Below are 18,346 nucleotides of genomic sequence, written 5' to 3'. Positions count from 1 at the left end.
TCTTAATAGCCTGCAAATGCAACCTGGCATCACAGGAAACTTTTCAGCAGGCATTTAAAAGCTGAAGCCAAAGGGGCACCAGCGGAATCTCTCCTGGCAGAGCCTGGCACTCCAGGCTCTATTTCACTTGCTGTCAGATAAGCCTCACCAACTCAGGAGACGCCAACAACACGCCTGCAAATGATGCCAGGGAGCTGGGATCAGAGGGCTCAGGACGTCCCTGGGGTACCCTGGCCCTACGTTGTGCAGGACTTCCAAAGTTAACACAAGGGCCTGAACCCAGCTGGGCAGGAACTGGGCAGCCATCACAGGGTCCTTCTTGCAACCAACAGCCATGTCAGGATGGGAGAGAGAGAGCAAAGCCTGGGGAGTCGTTCGGGGACGATTGGGGTTTCTCTTCTCCTTTTTCCAGGCTGGCTTCCCTCGGCCTTGGCACAGCCTCCCCGTCTCTAAATATGATAGGAATTAAATCCACCCCCACCCCCCCACCCCGCCCGCAAGGAGGCCTAAGAGCAGCTGGCTTTTAATCAGGCGGGGACGGACCCATTCCAAGCTCGGAAAGGGGAGTCCAGGCGCTACTCCTTGTCCCCGGCCAAGGTCTAACCCGCCGGCGACACCAGGCTCCTGCATCCTAACCAAGTGATTTTGGCAAGGGGCTGTTTGAATAAGAAGATTGCGGGGGGCGGACACTAGTATTTCTCTTGCAAGTGGATTTTTATTTTTATCTCTCCTGATTGGGGGAGGGAGGGGGGTTGATCGGCTTGCGAAAGGTCCGCAGCATATCCAGGTCGCCTGGGGGAGCCGCTGCCCAGCACCCGGAGCCAGGGGGACCCCGATGGCCCGGCTCGCCTCCGGGCGCCCTAAATCTGCCTGTGCCTGCTGCAGGACGATCATGCGGCGGGAGAAAAGCCGTGCGGGCGGGGGAAAGCTCTGGTGGGGGCCGCCCCAGGACTTGCTGTGCAGGGCTGTAGCGGGGATGGCGAGGGGGGGCGCCTGCCCAGCGACAAGGAGCGGGACGGAGTTGCTGCCCACCCCCAGCTGCCAGGATGGGCCGTGCGCAGAGTGCCCCTGAGCGCGTGCAGAGTGCCCCTCTTCCCGAGGCGTCGCCCGGGGCTGAGTCGCTCTCGGAGCCCCCGTTTAGAAGTCCACGCCGCCTCGGGGTAGTCGGTGCAAGGCGAGGGGCAGGCGGAGCCCAGCAAACAGAGAGGGGGCGCTGCTGCCACCGCTGCAGCTTCGGCCTGCTCCTGCTCCTGGTCGTGCTGAGGATCGGGGGGAGGGGTCATCGGGGGGATCCGCAAGGGGCCGGAGCGATGGACGTGGGGGGAGGGGGGTCTACCCGGAGAGGCTCTGCTCTACAGGCCCTCGAAGCCACTCACCGGGCGGGCGGGCGACGCGGCTCTTCTTCCTCCTGCTGCTGTTACTGCAGCTGGTGCTCCTCGGGGCGGGCGGGAGTTCCGCGGGCGGCGGGTGACGTCAAGGAGCTCCGCGGCGGCTTCTTAAAGGGGCTCGAGACGCGAGGGGAGCCGAGCCAGAGCAGCCACGGAGCAAGAGAGCGGAAGGAAGAGGGAGGAGAGCAACAGCGGCCGCAGCGCCCCCGCTCCCGCGCGCGCATCTCTTCTCCGGGCTCCGCTCAGCTCGCCTGCCAGCTTGCAAACAGGCCCCGGGGGCGGGGGCTGAGGATCAACATCATCCCTCGTAGGAGGGCACGCAGATGGTTACAGGCGCTCAGGGCACCGCAAAGAAGCAAAGCCCTCCATCCCCAGTCCAGATGGGTTCGAGTTTCTAATGCGAATCGGCACATGCTCAGAGGCTTGGAAAACCCTATTTTGTCGATCTGTTGCGCCAACGTCTCAGAAACGTAGTAGAAGCCATTGGAGAGCGCTTGGTGGCCCAAGCAACACTTTTGGGGAGGGTCTCGCGGGGGGTCTTGCTTGTGGGCCTTCCCAGGCTCCCCACGGGCCAATCGTGGGATGGGAAGGGGCTGATTTAGAGCGGCCTGCGGGGGGCCTCTAGGGCCTTGGCATTGGGGCTAGACACAGGACCCCCTTGCTTAGATCCTGAGCGGGCAAAGCGCCAGTTCCGAAAGTCCAGCCGAACCGAGAGCACCTCGGGCTTCCCTTATATTTGGGTTGCCTCCGTCCACCTTCCCCCATTCTGTAGTCCCAGGGAAAGGGAGGAAGGAGGGAGTTCCTGCAGCTACCGCTCCCCCCCCCACACACATATTGTGGCCCTAATTTGAACTGCAGATCCCAGGAGCTGCAGTTTACCCTTCAGCAAAGTTGTCATCGGCGCATGTGCCGCCGCTGCTTGACATGTACACACCTCCGCTTCACTGCCTCTTGTGTTTTCAAATCAGATGGCAGCTGGTTTGAGAGAAGGAGCACTTTATATCCCAAGAAGCTTCATGATACTGATGGATTGTGGCCAACAACCTCATGTGTGAGATTGCATGGATTCTACAAGTCCTCTTCCTCCCCAGTGCAGTATTATGTATGATTATTCTAAAGACTTGGATGGTATGGGAATGCACTCAGCACAAGGGCAAAATAAAATCTATATTTTTTTGATGTGGTTCATTATAAGAACTGGAGTCTGTGTTTACATGGTGGAAACTGTTATGAATGCAGAGAGGGAGGTGGGCAGGATCCATCCACTTCATTAAATTAAACTTGGGAACCTTCTAGGTTTGGAGAGGGTTGGGCTGCCTCAGAGCTTCTCTGCCTGCAGCAGGCAAAATATGTGACAAATGTGCTATGAATTCACAATCATATGAAAACTGGGATATGAATATGACATAATATAAACTGAGGCCATATAAAGACAAAACAAAGATGGTTTGGTTAGCTTCTAAGACCTGGAATAAGCTAGACCACCTCTTGGTGATATGTGGTATGCCCTGGAGGAGCAGGAATATAGCACCTGCCTTTCTATAGATAATCAATTACGCCTGACGATATACCCTGGAGCATGAGGACCTCACAAGTATCCTGGCTGCAGGCCTTGGTGTTGAAAAAAGCACCCACCTCTTCCCATCAAGCCCCAAGATCCTCAACAGTGCCTCCTCCAAGTGCACCTCAATCTGAAGTGCAGAGGAGAGGGGCTGGGAGGGAGGGAGGAGGCCCTTCTCAGGATTAGCCCCCACCCCTGTAATGGAACGTTTTCCCTAGGGAGACTTTTGGTGCTTCTGCTGGTGGCTTTCTTGGCACCTGGCAAGACTTTTCTGTCCACCCAGGGAATTCTTTCACCTTTTCAGTAAGCTTTGTGCAAAGCTGATAGTGGCGTTTTGCTTCTGCTTTTATCATGCCTCTGTCTTGTGGTTTTAGCTTTTATGATACCATTTTAGCTCTCCATAGAGATCAGATGAATTTGTGTGGAGTTAGTTGTTAGACTTTTTAATACGTGTTTTGGATTCCATTGGAGCATTTTCCAGCTGTATTATTTGCAAATTTTGGTGGTTATGATTGGCTTTCAACTTTTCTGGGGCAATTAACAAATGCAACTCAACAAAGAAACATCACCCTCACCCACAGTTTTGTGACTTTGCTTGATTGACTGCTGCAATATTCTTGGGGTGGGACTGCCTTCCAAGGCAGTTCAAAAATCACAGGTGCTAAATATGTGCAAAATGCAGGAGCAAGCAGAGGAGACAGGAGCCTGACAGATGGAGATGGTGCACACAGAAAAGTCACTTCCCCAGTGGTAAGTGCTGGTTGTGGTTATCACATGCCCTGAACCCAACAGCTGAGCTTTCCCTGGCCCCTGTCCTCTCTCAAGGCCCTCAGTCTTCTTCAAAGGCCAGCCTATGTGGGTCAGCAATAAAAAAAAAAATGTGGCAGTGAAGTTAACTATTCAAAGAAACCAAAGCAGTGCTGCCCTTGTGATCCCAGCAACTCTTCCCAGTAGATCTTGCTCCAATGAGGCAGTTGTGAGGACTGAAGGTCCCCGCTTTCCCACAGCTGCCTAAGTCCCCTCCTCTCCAGGGTATTTTCTAAGCATTTGGAAGCTGCGTCTGCATGCAACCAATTTCTCCTCTGCCCTCTTCATTTCTCTGCGTGTTCTGGGATACCCGGCGAGAAGGGAGCCAGCAGCAGGAGGGGGAGATTCCCTGGACTCTTCAGCAGCCTGCCTCATCTCCGTCTCCTGGCCCTCCTCCTCTCTAGCCTCTGAATCAGGACTGCTCTCTGCCCCAGCTTCTTCCTCCTGCTCACTAAACCCTGTTGCCTCTTCAGCTTCTGACACCTCCTGTTCCACGTCTGCTCCTCCCTCTGGTCATGAATCATCAACCTGCCACTAATCCCCTGGCTCTGGCCTTCTTCCCCTAGGGCAAGGGTAGGCAACCTAAGGCCCGTGGGCTGGATGCGGCCCAATCGCCTTCTCAATCCAGCCCGTGGCTGGTCTGGGAATCAGCATGGTTTTTATATGAGTAGAATGTGTCCTTTTATTTAAAATGCATCTCTGGGTTATTTGTGGGGCATAGGAATTTGTTCATTTCCCCCCAAAAAATATAGTCCGGCCCACCACATGGTCTGAGGGATGGTGGACTGGCCCACGGCTGAAAAAGGTTGAAGTAACAGTATTAACTTTAGGTGGGAATTTCCTCAAGGCCTATCTTTTAGTTACAAAGGAAAGAAGAGGAAAATAAGATCGGAAGACAACAAAGACAAATTCTGGAGACACCACGGAGAAGACCTACAAAAAGGACTATCTCCGGAACCAAAAGACCGCTCGAAAAAAGGGATACCACCGACAGAAGAGGAACAGGCACTAGGTGCAGTAGGAGGAGTATTAAAACAATAACATCATGGCTCTGCAACTACTAACTTGGAACTGTCACGGTCTAAATTCCCCCCAGAAAAGGAAATCAGTATTTCATATATTAAAAAAGGAACAATTGGACTTAATTTGTTTACAAGAAACACATATAACAAGATTACACAGGAAATTGTTGATAAATAAAAGACTTGGTCAAGAGTTTATTTCATCGGATAAAGTTAAAAAAAGAGGGGTTGTGATTTATGCAAAGGACAGATTATCACCGAAATTCGTATTTAAAGATGACCAAGGAAGATTTGTGGCAATTGAAATTCAAACACAAGGAGAAAAATTTTTGATAGTAGGAATCTATGCACCAAATGATGGGAAATCTGAATTTTTTAAAAAGTTGCACGAGATCCTGATGGACCATATGGATTATAACTTGATTTTGATGGGAGATATGAATGGAGTGGTATCCACATATATGGACAAGGCACAAAGACAGGTAGTCACCAAGGATGGTAGACTACCGAAAACTTTTTTTGACATGACAGACAACTTGGACTTAGTCGACATTTGGAGAATAAGAAATCCCATGGCTAAAGAGGGAACCTTCTTCTCTGAAGCCAAAATGGCATGGACAAGAATTGACCAAATTTGGATTACTAGAGGAATGGCACCAAAGACAAGAAAGGTGGAAATCTGCCCAAAAACTTGCTCCGACCATAATGCTGTTAAGATGGAAATGAGACTAACACCAACTGGCTCCTTCAGATGGAAGATGAATGACACCTTATTTAGAGATGATGAATTACTTAAGAAGGCCCAAAAAACTTTGAGAGATTACTTTGAGATAAATCTCAGTACTAACGTGGAGAAAAGAGTAATCTGGGACGCTAGTAAAGCGGTTATGAGAGGGTTCTTAATACAACAGAATGCAATAAAGAAAAGAACTCAAAATGAGAAGAAGGATAAGATAATGGATAAAATAAAGGAATGTGAAAAAAGCCTGAGAGTAAACCCCAAATCTCAAGAGATTTTGAGAGAGTTAAAGTTATACCAAGTACAATATATGAAAATGATGAATCAGGAAATAGAATGGAAAATTAAACAAATGAGACAAAAGACTTTTGAATCGGCCAATAAATGTGGTAAACTGATGGCATGGCAAATGAAAAAGAGACAGAAATTAAATACAATTACGAACCTAGAAGTGGAAGGAAGAAACATACAGAACCCTGCAGAGATCAGAAGTTGTTTCCAGAGGTACTTTAAACGATTATACACTCAAGGGCCACTGAAAGAAACAGACTTAGACCAATTTTTGAAAACAAATGGATTACAAAAAATATCTCAAGAAAACAAATTAATTTTGAATCATAGAATAACGGAACAGGAAATAGAAGGTGCCATTCAAAATATGCAACTGGGTAAATCTCCAGGACCAGACGGCTTGACCTCTAGATACTACAGATCTTTAAAAGAATGGTTAATTCAACCTTTGAAAGAGGTCTGCAACGAAATAATGGAGGGGAAAAGAGCACCAGAGTCGTGGAAAGAAGCATATATTACACTTGTACCAAAAACAGAGACCGAAAAGACACAGCTTAAGAACTACCGCCCTATATCGTTACTGAATGTGGATTACAAAATTTTTGCAGATATTTTGGCTAAGAGATTTAAAAAAGTGTTGATGGAAGAGATTCATAAAGACCAAGCGGGCTTTTTCCCAGGAAGACATTTGTCTGACAATTTGAGGAATATAATTGATATTTTGGAAAAATTAGAAGTGAATATAAACACTAAAGCAGTTTTGATATTTGTAGATGCGGAGAAAGCCTTTGACAATATTTCTTGGAATTTTATGAAGAAGAATCTCCAGGGTATGGGGGTAGGCCAGGGTTTTGAGAATGGTATAGGTGCAATTTATTCAGAACAAAAGGCTAAACTAATTGTAAATAATGTTGTGACGGAAGAACTTAAAATTGAAAAAGGGACACAACAAGGTTGCCCAATTTCCCCACTTCTTTTTATTTCGGTCCTGGAGGTTCTGCTGAATATGATTAGAAGGGACCAGTCGGTTAAAGGTATATAGGTCGGAACTAAACAGTACAAATTGAGAGCATTTGCAGATGACTTAGTATTGACGTTACAGGAGCCAGAATCTAGTACTAAAAGGGTTTTAGAACTGATTCAAGAATTTGGTCAAGTGGCAGGATTTAAATTGAACAAGTCAAAAACCAAGGTTTTAGAGAAAAATTTAACACCGTTTGAAAGAGAGAGGTTTCAGAATGAGACAGGTTTAACAGTGGTTAAGAAAGTTAAATACCTGGGGATTAACATGACAGCAAAAAATGGGAATTTATTTAAAGATAATTATGAAAAATGTTGGTCTGAAGTGAAAAAAGACTTAGAAATTTGGTCAAATTTGAAGTTCTCACTGCTAGGCCGTATTGCTGCGATAAAAATGAATGTATTGCCTAGAATGTTGTTTTTGTTTCAAACTTTGCAGATTGTTGACAAAATGGATTGTTTCAAGAGGTGGCAGAAAGATATTTCTAAATTTGTCTGGCAGGGCAAGAAGCCCAGAATAAAATTTAAAATTCTAACGGATGCAAAGGAAAGAGGCGGATTTGCCCTGCCAGACCTCAAACTTTACTATGAATCAGCAGCCTTCTGCTGGTTGAAAGAATGGCTACTTCTTGAAAACACTGACATTTTGGACTTGGAAGGTTTTAATAATGTATTTGGATGGCATGCATATTTATAGTATGATAAGGTCAAAGCACATAAAGCATTTAGAAACCACATTGTCAGGAAAGCGCTATTTAATGTTTGGATAAGATATAAGGATTTGTTAGAAAACAAAACCCCAAGGTGGCTGTCACCAATGGAAGCGAAAGCCTTGAGAAAGGTCAATATGGAGGTCAAATGGCCGAAATATTGGGAAATTTTGGAACAAGATGGAGATAGACTGAAATTGCAGAGTTTTGAAAAATTAAAAAACAAAGTGCGAGACTGGCTTCATTATTTTCAGATAATGGAGGCATTTAAATTGGACAAGAAAATTGGCTTCCAGGTGGAAAGATCCAAATTAGAAACAGAACTGTTAGAACCCAAAACTAAGAATTTGTCAAGAATGTATAACTTGCTGCTGAAATGGAATACTCAGGATGAAACGGTAAAATCGGCTATGATTAAATGGGCACAGGACGTTGGACATAACATTATGTTTGCTGACTGGGAACAGTTGTGGACCACAGGTATGAAATTTACGGCATGTAATGCCTTAAGAGAGAATATTATGAAAATGATATACAGGTGGTACATAACCCCAGTCAAGCTTGCAAAAATCTATCATTTGCCCGATAACAAATGTTGGAAATGTAAAGAAACTGAAGGTACATTTTTTCACCTTTGGTGGACGTGCCCAAAGATTAAGGCTTTCTGGGAAATAATATATAATGAATTAAAAAAGGTATTTAAATATACCTTCCCTAAGAAACCAGAGGCCTTTCTCCTGGGCATAGTCGGCCAAATGGTGTTAAAAAAGGATAGAACTTTCTTTATGTATGCAACAACAGCAGCAAGAATACTCATCGCAAAGTATTGGAAGACACAAGAACTTCCCACGCTGGAGGAATGGCAGATGAAATTAATGGACTATATGGAACTGGCGGAAATGACTGGTAGAATCCGTGACCAGGGAGAAGAGTTGGTGGAGGAAGATTGGAAGAAATTCAAAGACTATCTTCAGAAACATTGCAAAATTAAAGAATGTTAGAGTGATGTTGGACTGATTATAAGCGGTTTCCAGCTGTACAGGTTAAAGCTAATAATAGACTGAGATTAAAGATTAGGTTTAAAGATGTTTAAGGAAATGGAAATTTGATAATTAAGAGGTAAAATTTCAATGTTATATTACATTAAGACCAAAGATTAGGTTTAAAGAAGTTGAAGTTATATATTATATTAAAATTAAAGATTGGGATTAAAAAAGTGGAAAAGAAATTGCTGGACAAATAAATTGGGTTGGAATACAAAAGAGGGAGGTATGAGGAAGTCTAGAAAATAAGTAAACTCAAAAACGGAAATGGAAAAGAGATATTGTTTTTAATTGTTATGTTTCTTTTTATTGTTGATTCTTGCTCTTCGTGTTTGTTTGTTTTTTCTTTCTTTCTGGGATTTGTATTGTGTATTTGTGTATCTTTTTTATGTTTTTTTTCTTTCTTTGCTGTTCAATTTTTGATCGAAACTTTAATAAAAATTATTAAAAAAAAAAAAGAAAAAGGTTGCTGACCCCTGCTCTCGGGGTTCCCTTGGGGGTTCCCCAGCTGGTGCCTCCTACCACTCATCTGCATCCAGCCAGTCCACGACAGCCTAGCACCTTGCAACCCTGGTGCTTCTTTGCCTGGGCAGCACAACTCAGCACTGCCAAAGGTACAAGGGGGTGCAGGGAAGGGATTGTGATGTCCGGCACAGAGAGCTGACCAACTCAGATTGGCTCCTCAGGTTAACTTTGCCACATTTTCAGCCCAGTTAGAGTGAATAAAATAAATGTTCATTAGAAAAAGCAGTTGCAACTTGTTCTGCAAGGAAGAATTGTCTGAGTTGTGCAGGAGAACTAAACAAAATGTGGTTCCTGCTACTGCTCTAGACTGCAAAACTTCTTCCCGGCAGGGGTGGGTGAGAGGAACGAAAGGGGATGGAGAGGATCTTCTGCAGCTTGTATCAACTGCTGAGTCCCTCTTCTTCCTCCTGCATATAGTTTTATTTGTCATCTCTCTCTCTCTCATACATTTCTGCCTGTATTTCCTGCCTTCTGGGTCATTTCCTGGGCGAGTCAATCTACTGAGGTAGCTTCATTCGCCCCAATGTTCCCAAGGCAGAAAAAGCCAAGTGCTCCTGAAATATACTTGGAGTCCTGTAGTGATTTCATGCTCTTTATTGCAGCTTGTTAAACAGTGATTGAATTGCTCCCCAAACCCCAAAAGGCTTTTATATACATTATTTACACAATGAGTCCCGTCTGATTGGCTGATTCTGCTTCCCTCCTGGAGCCTGATTGGTCTTTTCCTGCAAGCCAATCAGTTGTTGCATTCTAGGATCCTACTTGCCTATTGTTCTAGGATCCAAGCTTAGTACATAGCAGCTCCCCACCCCACTGAAGGGCCCTTCCTTCCGGTTTTCTCCCTCTAAATAAGGGTAAGCAACTTTTGGGGGGCCTGAGGGACTACAATGGTCTGCTGCCCCTCAGAGAGCCACATCATGTCGGGTGGTCATGGCAAATGGATACCTGCCTACGCACACTTGCCACACATACAGCACCCTCATTCACAAAGATTGCTCTCTGGGTGCCCAGGCAGAGCACCATCTGCTCTGAGCCACAACAGGTAACTTGGAGCTGCTGCCTCAAGCCAGAGTGTGCCTCATGGAGCTGCTCCAGGAGTAAAGCCTGACTCTTAGGGAGGTATTACAACCGGCACATCCATCTCCAGCACTCCAAGCACTCTGCCAGGAGAAATAAGGCTGGTTTTGCTGAGTTGCTATTTTATTATAGGTATTGATTTTTGGTGTGTGTGTGTGGTGAAGGCCTCAAACACACTCATAAATAAATTTCCCCCTGATCAGAGTTGATGTGGAATTTCTGCAGGTGTGGTGATAGTTTCTTCTGTTCCAGGTGCCCAGGCTGCCATTCTGCCAGGCCCACTGAGTCCTGCAGGACAGACACCCTCAGGGCAGTTGCAAGAGAAGCCACCTGCGACCTTTGCCCACTTGTAGATTTAAGCTTCCAGGCATGGATCCAGGCTCTGAAAGACACCCTGTCTGGCAGTTCGTGCTAATATCATTTTCATGAAGCATGACCCAAAATGGATCGGAGGGGCCCTGGTCAGAGAGACCCCCAAACTAGGGCTCTCCTTCGCATCAAGAACCACTGGGATGAATGGAGCAAAGGCCGAGGCAGGAAGGGCAGGCACAAGGGCCTCCTTCTGCATTGCGGAAAAACTTTGATTGGCGCCTTTCCCCTCCCCATGGAAAGAGGGAGTTTGTGTTTGTTCCCTGACTCCCCCTTCCTCTCTCCTGTTTTCAGAAAAACATGCTTTGTTGACCACTTTGTCAGTCACTTTTGTTGCTATTTGGGGCTCATCCTTTCCTGGAATTGGCTGTACAGAACAGAGGAGATTTCATTTAGCCCCTTCACATCATGGGCAAAACATACGCCTGAGGTTTCCCCTGCAGATTAAAAAGCTTTCAAAGCAATTGGGGTGGGGGCCGTAAAGGAAGCTGCTGCCTGCACTATGATGCTAATAACTTCCCAGAATCCTCTTTGCCCTTTGGCTGGTTACTGGCTGAAAACAGTGGCTCGCAAACAGAACTGGCCCAGAGATATTTTGGTTCCTGATATAAAAATCTAAGGGTCGGTCCTCCCCAGACACACACCTCATGAGGCATGTTATTGGCCTCCCATTCATTGCCAGTTTGACTTTTGTGTGCAGGAGATGTTCGCAGGGCTGGATAGAGCTGCCTCCTATCTGAGCAACTCTGCCTCCCTTACAGTAAGGCTGCCTCTCACCTTCACACAAAAGCCCTGAATGCAGAATAGTCTGTTGTTTGCTGGGCTGTGCATAAACCTCAGTGGTTGCAGCTGTATTCAGAGGATGCTGAGGAACTCAGGCTGTTTCCCTGGACACCACAGCACCTCTGAACACTGATCTGGAAGGAGAACCTCCTTCAGCCCCTTGTATTGGGGGGGGGGGGGAGAGAGCAGGCTCTGTTGACCGTGTGTTCTTCCTACTGTGGGCCCCTCGCTTCCTGGAAATGGTTGTGTTGTTATCCCTTTATTGAATGTTGGGGGACACACATCAGCCAGGCATTTCTTCTGCAGATTGAAAAGCTTTCAAGGCAGTTTGGGGCTGCCTCCTTCATTAGGGCATTAATCTCTTCCCAGAATCCTCTTCTTCCTCTCAGACAAACAATCATTAATACAGAGGAGCTATAAGTGTTATGCAGCAGTGCCTATGTTCCTGCCTTTATTTGTCATTATGGGACATGGGCATAGCCATGATTTATTTTAAGGGGGGCACTCTTTATGCTGAGGGAGGGGCAGAACTGAGTTATCTGTAATGTAATTGGTCAGTTAGTTACTTTTATTTCTTTTTTTAATGTTTTTATTAAAGATTTTAGTGGGTTACAAAAGTACACACAACATCTCTGCTTTCAGTACAACATCTCTGCTTTCAGTTAATTGGAAGTGCAGTTTTGATTCTCCTTTCTGCACAAACAATCATTAATGAGCTTTAGAAAACAGGGGGGCCCTCAGGGGACATTGGGCATGGGGGGACACAAAGCAGGGCTATAGTTGTTGCTGGGGTGGGGGCGGGGGGGTGAGGAGAGGTTTTTTCAAGGCTTTGGCAGTTTCCTGGAATATGAAGAGGGGATGATCAGGTATAATAGTAGTTTCCAAAGTTTTAAGCAAAGAAGCAATGCTATTTTTGCAGCCTGCGGTAACCAAAAATAGGGTTTGGGGCTGTGTGAAAGCCTAAATTTCCCTCCTGTCCGCATTGTGCTTTAGACTTGCTTTATTTGTATAATTTTACTTCCTTAAAGCTCTGCAGCGCTGGTCTTCAACTGGTAGGTCAGGACCCACAAGTGGGTTGTGACCTGATCCAAGGTGGGTTGCAACAGGAGCAGACATATGGTAAAATAATTGATCCCTAAATGTATGTTTGGGTTAAAAGTGGGCCTTGGGTCTGAAGAGGTTTAAGATATCTGCTGCACAGACCTTGTGAGGAGGTGACCTCTGCTCCCTCATGGATGGCCCCCAATATTTTAAATATTTAATATGGGCACCCCAATCAGATACACAAAGCTGGTCTGGGCTCTCAAAGATCAACTTGGCTGTATGTGCCACTCAGAGGGGAACGGTGCTGGATCCCTAAGGAAGGCGAAAGTTCCTCTTATGGATCAGGAATTGGTAAAGTGCCACGATGCAGAGAGTAGAAATAAAAGAACAGTACTCTGAATGAAGAGATGTAGGAAATGGAGTCCTCCAAAGATTGATATTGTGACCTGTGTTTTTTCACTTGTTTATAAACAATCTAGAATTAGGGGTTAGCAGTGAGGTGGCCAAATTTGCTGATGATACTAAATTGTTCAGTGTCGTTAAAAGAAAAAGAAATTGTGAAGAGTTCCAAAGGATCTCTCCAAACGGAGTGAATAGGCAGTAAAATGGCAAATGCAATTAAATGTAAACAAGTTAAAACCATGCATGTTGGGATCATAATAATGCCATATGAACTCTCATGGGATCTGAACTGGCAGTGACTGGCCAGGAACAAGACATTGGCATCATATTAGATATCTTGATAAATATGCTGAGCCAGTGTGCAGCAGCTGTGGAAAAAGACTAATTCCATGCTAGGGATCATTAGGAAAAGAATTGAAAATAAAACCGCCAATATCATAATCAAGGGTGTAATCTACATTTGAAATACTGTGTGTAGTTCTGGTCACTTCACCTCAAAAAGGATACTGTTGAGCTGGAACAGGTTCAGAAAAGGCAGCCAAAATGTTCAACAGGATAGAGCAACAGTCTTATGAACAAATGTTGTAGCATTTGAGACTTTTGGGTTTAGAGAAATGGCAAGTAAAAGGAGACATGACAGAAATGTGTAAAATTATGCCTGGCGTGGAGAAATTAGCTAGAGAAATCATCATCATCATCAACAACAACAACAGAACTCATAACCATCCAATGAAGCTGAATGTTGGAAGATTAAGAATAGATAAAAGAAAGCAGTTCACCCATGGAACTCACTCCCACAGGATGTAATGATGCCCACCAACTTGGATGGCTTTAGAAGAGAAGTCGACAAATTCAATGGCTATCAATGGCTACTAGCCATGATGGTTTTGCCTGCCTCCACGGGCAGAGGCAGTAATGCTTTCAGTTGCTACAAACCGCATGAGCCGCTTGGCCTGATCCAGCTTTGAGGCTCTTATCTTCTTATGAAGCAACAAAATTCAGTCGTGCAGGAAGATGCACAAAGTGATGCTTCCACAGAAGCCCACCCACCCATTAGTTTGCAGTCATGTGGTCCAGTCAATTAATTACGTGTGTGATTAATAAAAGCCCTTAGCCAACTTGCAGCTCCGCAGAGCCACAGCACTCGATCAGGATAACGGACGGACGGACAGCAAGAGTCAGGTACAGTAACTTTCTGCCTCTCCCACTCACTGAGTGTGAAATGTGCTGAGCAGCACATTCCACAGGATAGGGCCCAGAGAATGTGTGTGTGTGTGTGTGTGTGTGTGTGTACACTTGTTGCTTTGCACAAAGAAAGTGGTATGTTCATCTCCCATTAAGCAGAGCAGCCCTTTGGTGGGGGCAGTGGGAGGGAGCCATGGAAGAGGGGCAGCTGCTGCACACCTCCTCCTTTGGGGTCTGCAGGGGGCTTGGGTATTTCCACAGGGCTTTGTCCACTGTGTACCCATTTCAAGAAGACATCTCTGTACTGAGCTGCTCCAAAGGTTTGCGGGTGCCTGAATGCTGCCCTTGATAGAGGAAACCACTTAGCCACGGAACTTGCCAAGCTGTCCGCCCTCTCAGCCTAACCTACTTCACAGGATTGTTATGAGGGTTAATTGGGGAGATTTCTCTGAGCAAAGAAGGAAGAGGAGAAGATGATGGGCAGGCAGCTGGCTTGATTGCTTTGAGGGAAGGGAAGCGGAATGCAGCAGGGGCTTCAAGCCTCGAGATGACTGTCCTGGGGTGCTCTCAGGCTGGAGAGACAAACTTCTTGCAAGGTCTCTCTTTGGTCTCTTTCAGAAAAGCCTGTGAGGGAGCCCAGCTCTACAAGCTGGGGAGCGGGGGGAAGGGGATACAGTGTGCATGGTGTGGTTTGTGTGATATGGAATGCCCCCCCCCCCAGAAAGGTTGGTGGTCTTTGCCGTCACCTGTGTTATTCCCAATTTAGGCCACCTCTCAGCCCAGCATCTCAGTCCTCTCCCTTCCCACCACCACTTGTTTCTTGCTTGGTTATCCAGGGAGACCATGTTGAGGATCCTGCTGCTGTCCTTAGGACTCCTGCAAGAAATCCCCACCACCCTGGCCTCTAACCCCAACCACAGCCGCCGTCTGGCCGAGCGGGGGCCCTCCATGCTGGACAAAGAAGGCCGCTCCAGCTACCCAGGGCTTCTGCAGGTGATCAAAGAGGGACCCCCAGGTCAGTTTCTCTCCTTTCCCCTCTGCCTGTCTCTGCAGCCTTTGTACATGCAACACAGCTCTAATGTAGTTGAGGGGCCCTGGGCTAGAAAACCCTCTTGTCTTCCGAGTGTGGAAAACTCAGAGTGCTTTCCCCTTCGCTGGGTGGTTTCCTTTGGCCTGACACTTTTGAGTTCCTGGATTAAGGCAGCGTGTATTGCAAGCCCTCTGCTTGTGAGTAACACTGTGTTCATGTTACGTACCAGCTTCAAACCCAGTAAGGTCATTCCACCCTCAACCCCACCCCCTGCATTTCAAATAGCATCTGTGCATCATTATACAAGTTGCCGGCTGTCTGTCCACACAGGTGGGAAGACAGGGGTGCAGATGTCTTCATATGGTTCAAAGCTGTTTTGGAGGTAAACACAGTATTTCTCAGGAAACTACAGGATTCTAGCTAATGGTAGCTTCCCAAGCCAGCAGCGGGAGAGTACAGTATAGGGAAGGAGGCTGTGCCCAGCCACAGATGCTAAGAGCTCTCGTGGACAGGCTCTTTACCCATCAAGCAAACCCAGGTTCACAACTGAGCTCATGCACGTAGTCAGTGGCGTAGCGTGGGGGGTGCAGGGGGGGCCGGCCGCACCAGGCGCAACATCTGGGGGGGGCGCTCGCACTCGCAGCTCTCTGCCCCTACCTGGCTCACTCTCTCTCTCTCACTGCAGTGCTGGCTGTGCGAATCCGATCCGAGCTGCTGGGTCGCCGCCCAGTGTGGAGGGGGTGGGTGCCAGGCGTGCGGTGCGGAGAGAGAGCGAGGGACTATCTGGGGGAGGGACAGTGCAGCGGCCGCCCAGCGCAGCACTGAGCGCGGGAGAGAACCACACCAGACCAGACCAGGCAGCAGCAAGAAGAAGCTGGCAGCGACGGCAGGTTAGGGGGCGCAAATTACTTGCCTTGCCCCGGGTGCTGACAACCCACGCTACGCCGCTGCACGTAGTTAATTATTTTATAAATCACCCTCTAACAAAAAGTAATCTGGGCAGCTCACGGAATAACAATACACCACAGCAATAACAATGACATTAAATGAAGTATTAAGACAAGGCCAGATGAGAGCAAAAGAGGCAAAGGGTGGTGGTAGTCAGCTAAGTTTTACTCAAGAGTAGATGTACTGAAATCAATGGACCTAATTTAGTCATGTTCACTAGTTTTACAGAGGAAAATTTAGTTGAATAGCACTCAAAGAACACAAAATTTAACAAATCACCAAAGGCAAAACAATCTTATTAGCTAAATTATTATTTAAAAGGCTTGGGTTTTTGGTCACGGCTGAAAAGACATTTACATGGGCTCCAATTAGACACCCCTGGGGAGAATAGATCAGAAGTTGTGAACAGCAGCTTAGGGAAGGCAGTGAAGGAGCTTCCACACCTTTGTTTTTCTTTCACAGATTTTGAACACCTGGCTGCTCTGGAGATGCCAATTGCCCAAGATGACCTTGTGCTAGAAGCAAACGCAATGGAGCCACAGCAGGTAACTGAAACCCTCCCACAAGCTCCCTGACTGTGCTTGCATATCAGAAGTGTCCCTACACTGAGTCAGGCATTGCTCCATCTTGCCCAGGATCATGCAGTCACATTAGCAGTCATTCTGCAAGAGAAGCATCCCAGATCCCAAATGATTGAATCTGGGACCTTACCTGTGCAAGGTGTGTGTGATGGAGCTATGGGTCCTCCACCAACGCCATAGGACGAAGAGTTTATTTATTATTAAAAGTATCCTCTGCCCTTCCTCCAAAAGGAACATTTGGTACAATTGCATCCTGCAGCTCTGATCCACCCCTCTTCCTTACACTGGTCAACCTTCCCAATTTGTGCTAGATCAATGTCATGATCAGAAAACATCCCATAATGATACCAGTAGAACAAACAACTCCAGGTGGACCAAGCCAATGAGGTGGCATTTCCCCATCCTCCTGAAATGTATGGATCCAGAAGCTCCTTCCAAGTAGGAGCAGGCTGAGGTTGTCATAACTTATTTTATAGTCATACATGTATTCTAAGTCAAACCCTGGAGGGGTTCCCTGGAGGAAGAGCAATCAGTCAGAGTCAGGTAGGCTGTTGACCAATATATGGGAAAGCAAGGTTTGGATTAATATACTGTGGCCAACGGGATGCTGCCAGGTTGCTTTCTGTGCAGCCTAGACCCAAGCCATAAATAGATGGATGTGTGTGTTTTTCTTTTCAAATGTGTATCTTCAGGGCAGCAGAAGTGGTTCTTGCCAAGCACCTCTGATCTCTTCATTCCTTCCCGTTGCTCTCTTTGCAGATGTTGCTGACAGCCCTGCAGACCCAGGGAAGGGAAGAGCGTTCCCCTCGAAGATGTGTCCGCTTGCAGGAATCTTGCCTTGGGCACAAGCTCCCCTGCTGTGATCCATGTGCCACCTGCTACTGCCGCTTCTTCAATGCCAATTGCTTTTGCAAGAAATTTAGCAACACTTTCCCCTGTGGCAAGAACTAGCCTTCATCAGGGTGCCACTCCCTTATCTTATGTTAAAATGGGGGCCTGTTCTTTTTACCCATTTTAATAAAAAGGAGCGACGAAAAACGAGCTTCTCTTTCCTTACAAAAGAAAAACAGACAAGCAAAAGCCTTGATCACCTCAGCAGATGACAGTTCTCCAGCATTCTCCTAAAACCCAAAGCTTTAGCCAGCCATTCTTGGCATATTTGGGTACTTGAGATTGGGAAAGGGAAGGCTTATTGTGCTGTACAGACCTGGGTTCCCCATCTCAGGGTCTCTGAGTAGGTTACTGTATAGTAGCACTTAGAAACCTATTTTTGTCATGAAGTGTTATATTAATAAATACTACTACTGCTAATAATAATGTATACATATATTATGCCTGGGTGGTAAGGTTTCCAGGGCATGGAGCCCACTCCATGGTGGGATAGAATTTTGTGGCATGGTTATACTTCTGAAGTAGCCTCAGAACATGAACAGGGCACTTTCAGCAGCAGGTGAAACTCAGCAGCTGGGTCTACCAGCGGACACTTTCAATGAAAGGAAGGAAGTGGGGAGGGAGGGAGGAACTAGTCCTATATCGATGGATAAAAACCATCTCAGGAAGGGGCAAAGTTTAGAGCAGTGTTCAACAAACAGTGAGCCAGGAGCCAGCAGTCTGGCCAGCTCCCTTAGCTGTGCCATTGCCTTTTGGTTGGGCCAGTGCCAACCCTTGCGAAGATGGCTGAGAGACAAAGAGGTTTGAGGTGTGTGGGGAGATCTCCCTCCTGATGGGTTTAGGAAGGGCACTCATTGGATGAAGAAACTCTGCAACAAGACTGCCCCAACACCAGGATGCAGCAGCAGGAATGTGAACTTCAGTAGTTGT

General features: G+C 46.7%; 1 protein-coding gene across 7 annotated transcripts; it reads left to right on the top strand.

Moving 5' to 3' along the window:
• Positions 1 to 4,423: 4,423 nt before the first annotated feature.
• On the top strand, positions 4,424 to 17,562 carry AGRP (agouti related neuropeptide). 7 transcript variants are annotated; one of them, XM_081016569.1, is made up of 5 exons: positions 4,424 to 4,561; positions 9,047 to 9,960; positions 14,803 to 14,981; positions 16,407 to 16,489; positions 17,285 to 17,562. In XM_081016569.1, the coding sequence occupies exons 3-5, from the start codon at positions 14,810 to 14,812 to the stop codon at positions 17,474 to 17,476; spliced, it is 447 nt and encodes a 148-aa protein (XP_080872695.1). In that variant the 5' UTR covers positions 4,424 to 4,561; positions 9,047 to 9,960; positions 14,803 to 14,809; the 3' UTR covers positions 17,477 to 17,562. The 7 variants fall into 7 exon arrangements, with proteins under 7 accessions (XP_080872695.1, XP_080872691.1, XP_080872696.1 ...); XM_081016565.1 differs by having other exon boundaries at positions 9,047 to 10,148; XM_081016570.1 differs by lacking the exons at positions 4,424 to 4,561; positions 9,047 to 9,960 and adding an exon at positions 10,163 to 11,173.
• The last annotated feature ends 784 nt before the right edge of the window (positions 17,563 to 18,346 follow it).

This window comes from Podarcis pityusensis, assembly GCF_964106645.2.
Source record: "Podarcis pityusensis genome assembly, chromosome: 8".
Taxonomy (NCBI): Eukaryota; Metazoa; Chordata; class Lepidosauria; order Squamata; family Lacertidae; genus Podarcis; species Podarcis pityusensis.
This window is presented reverse-complemented; position numbering and strand designations above follow the sequence as displayed.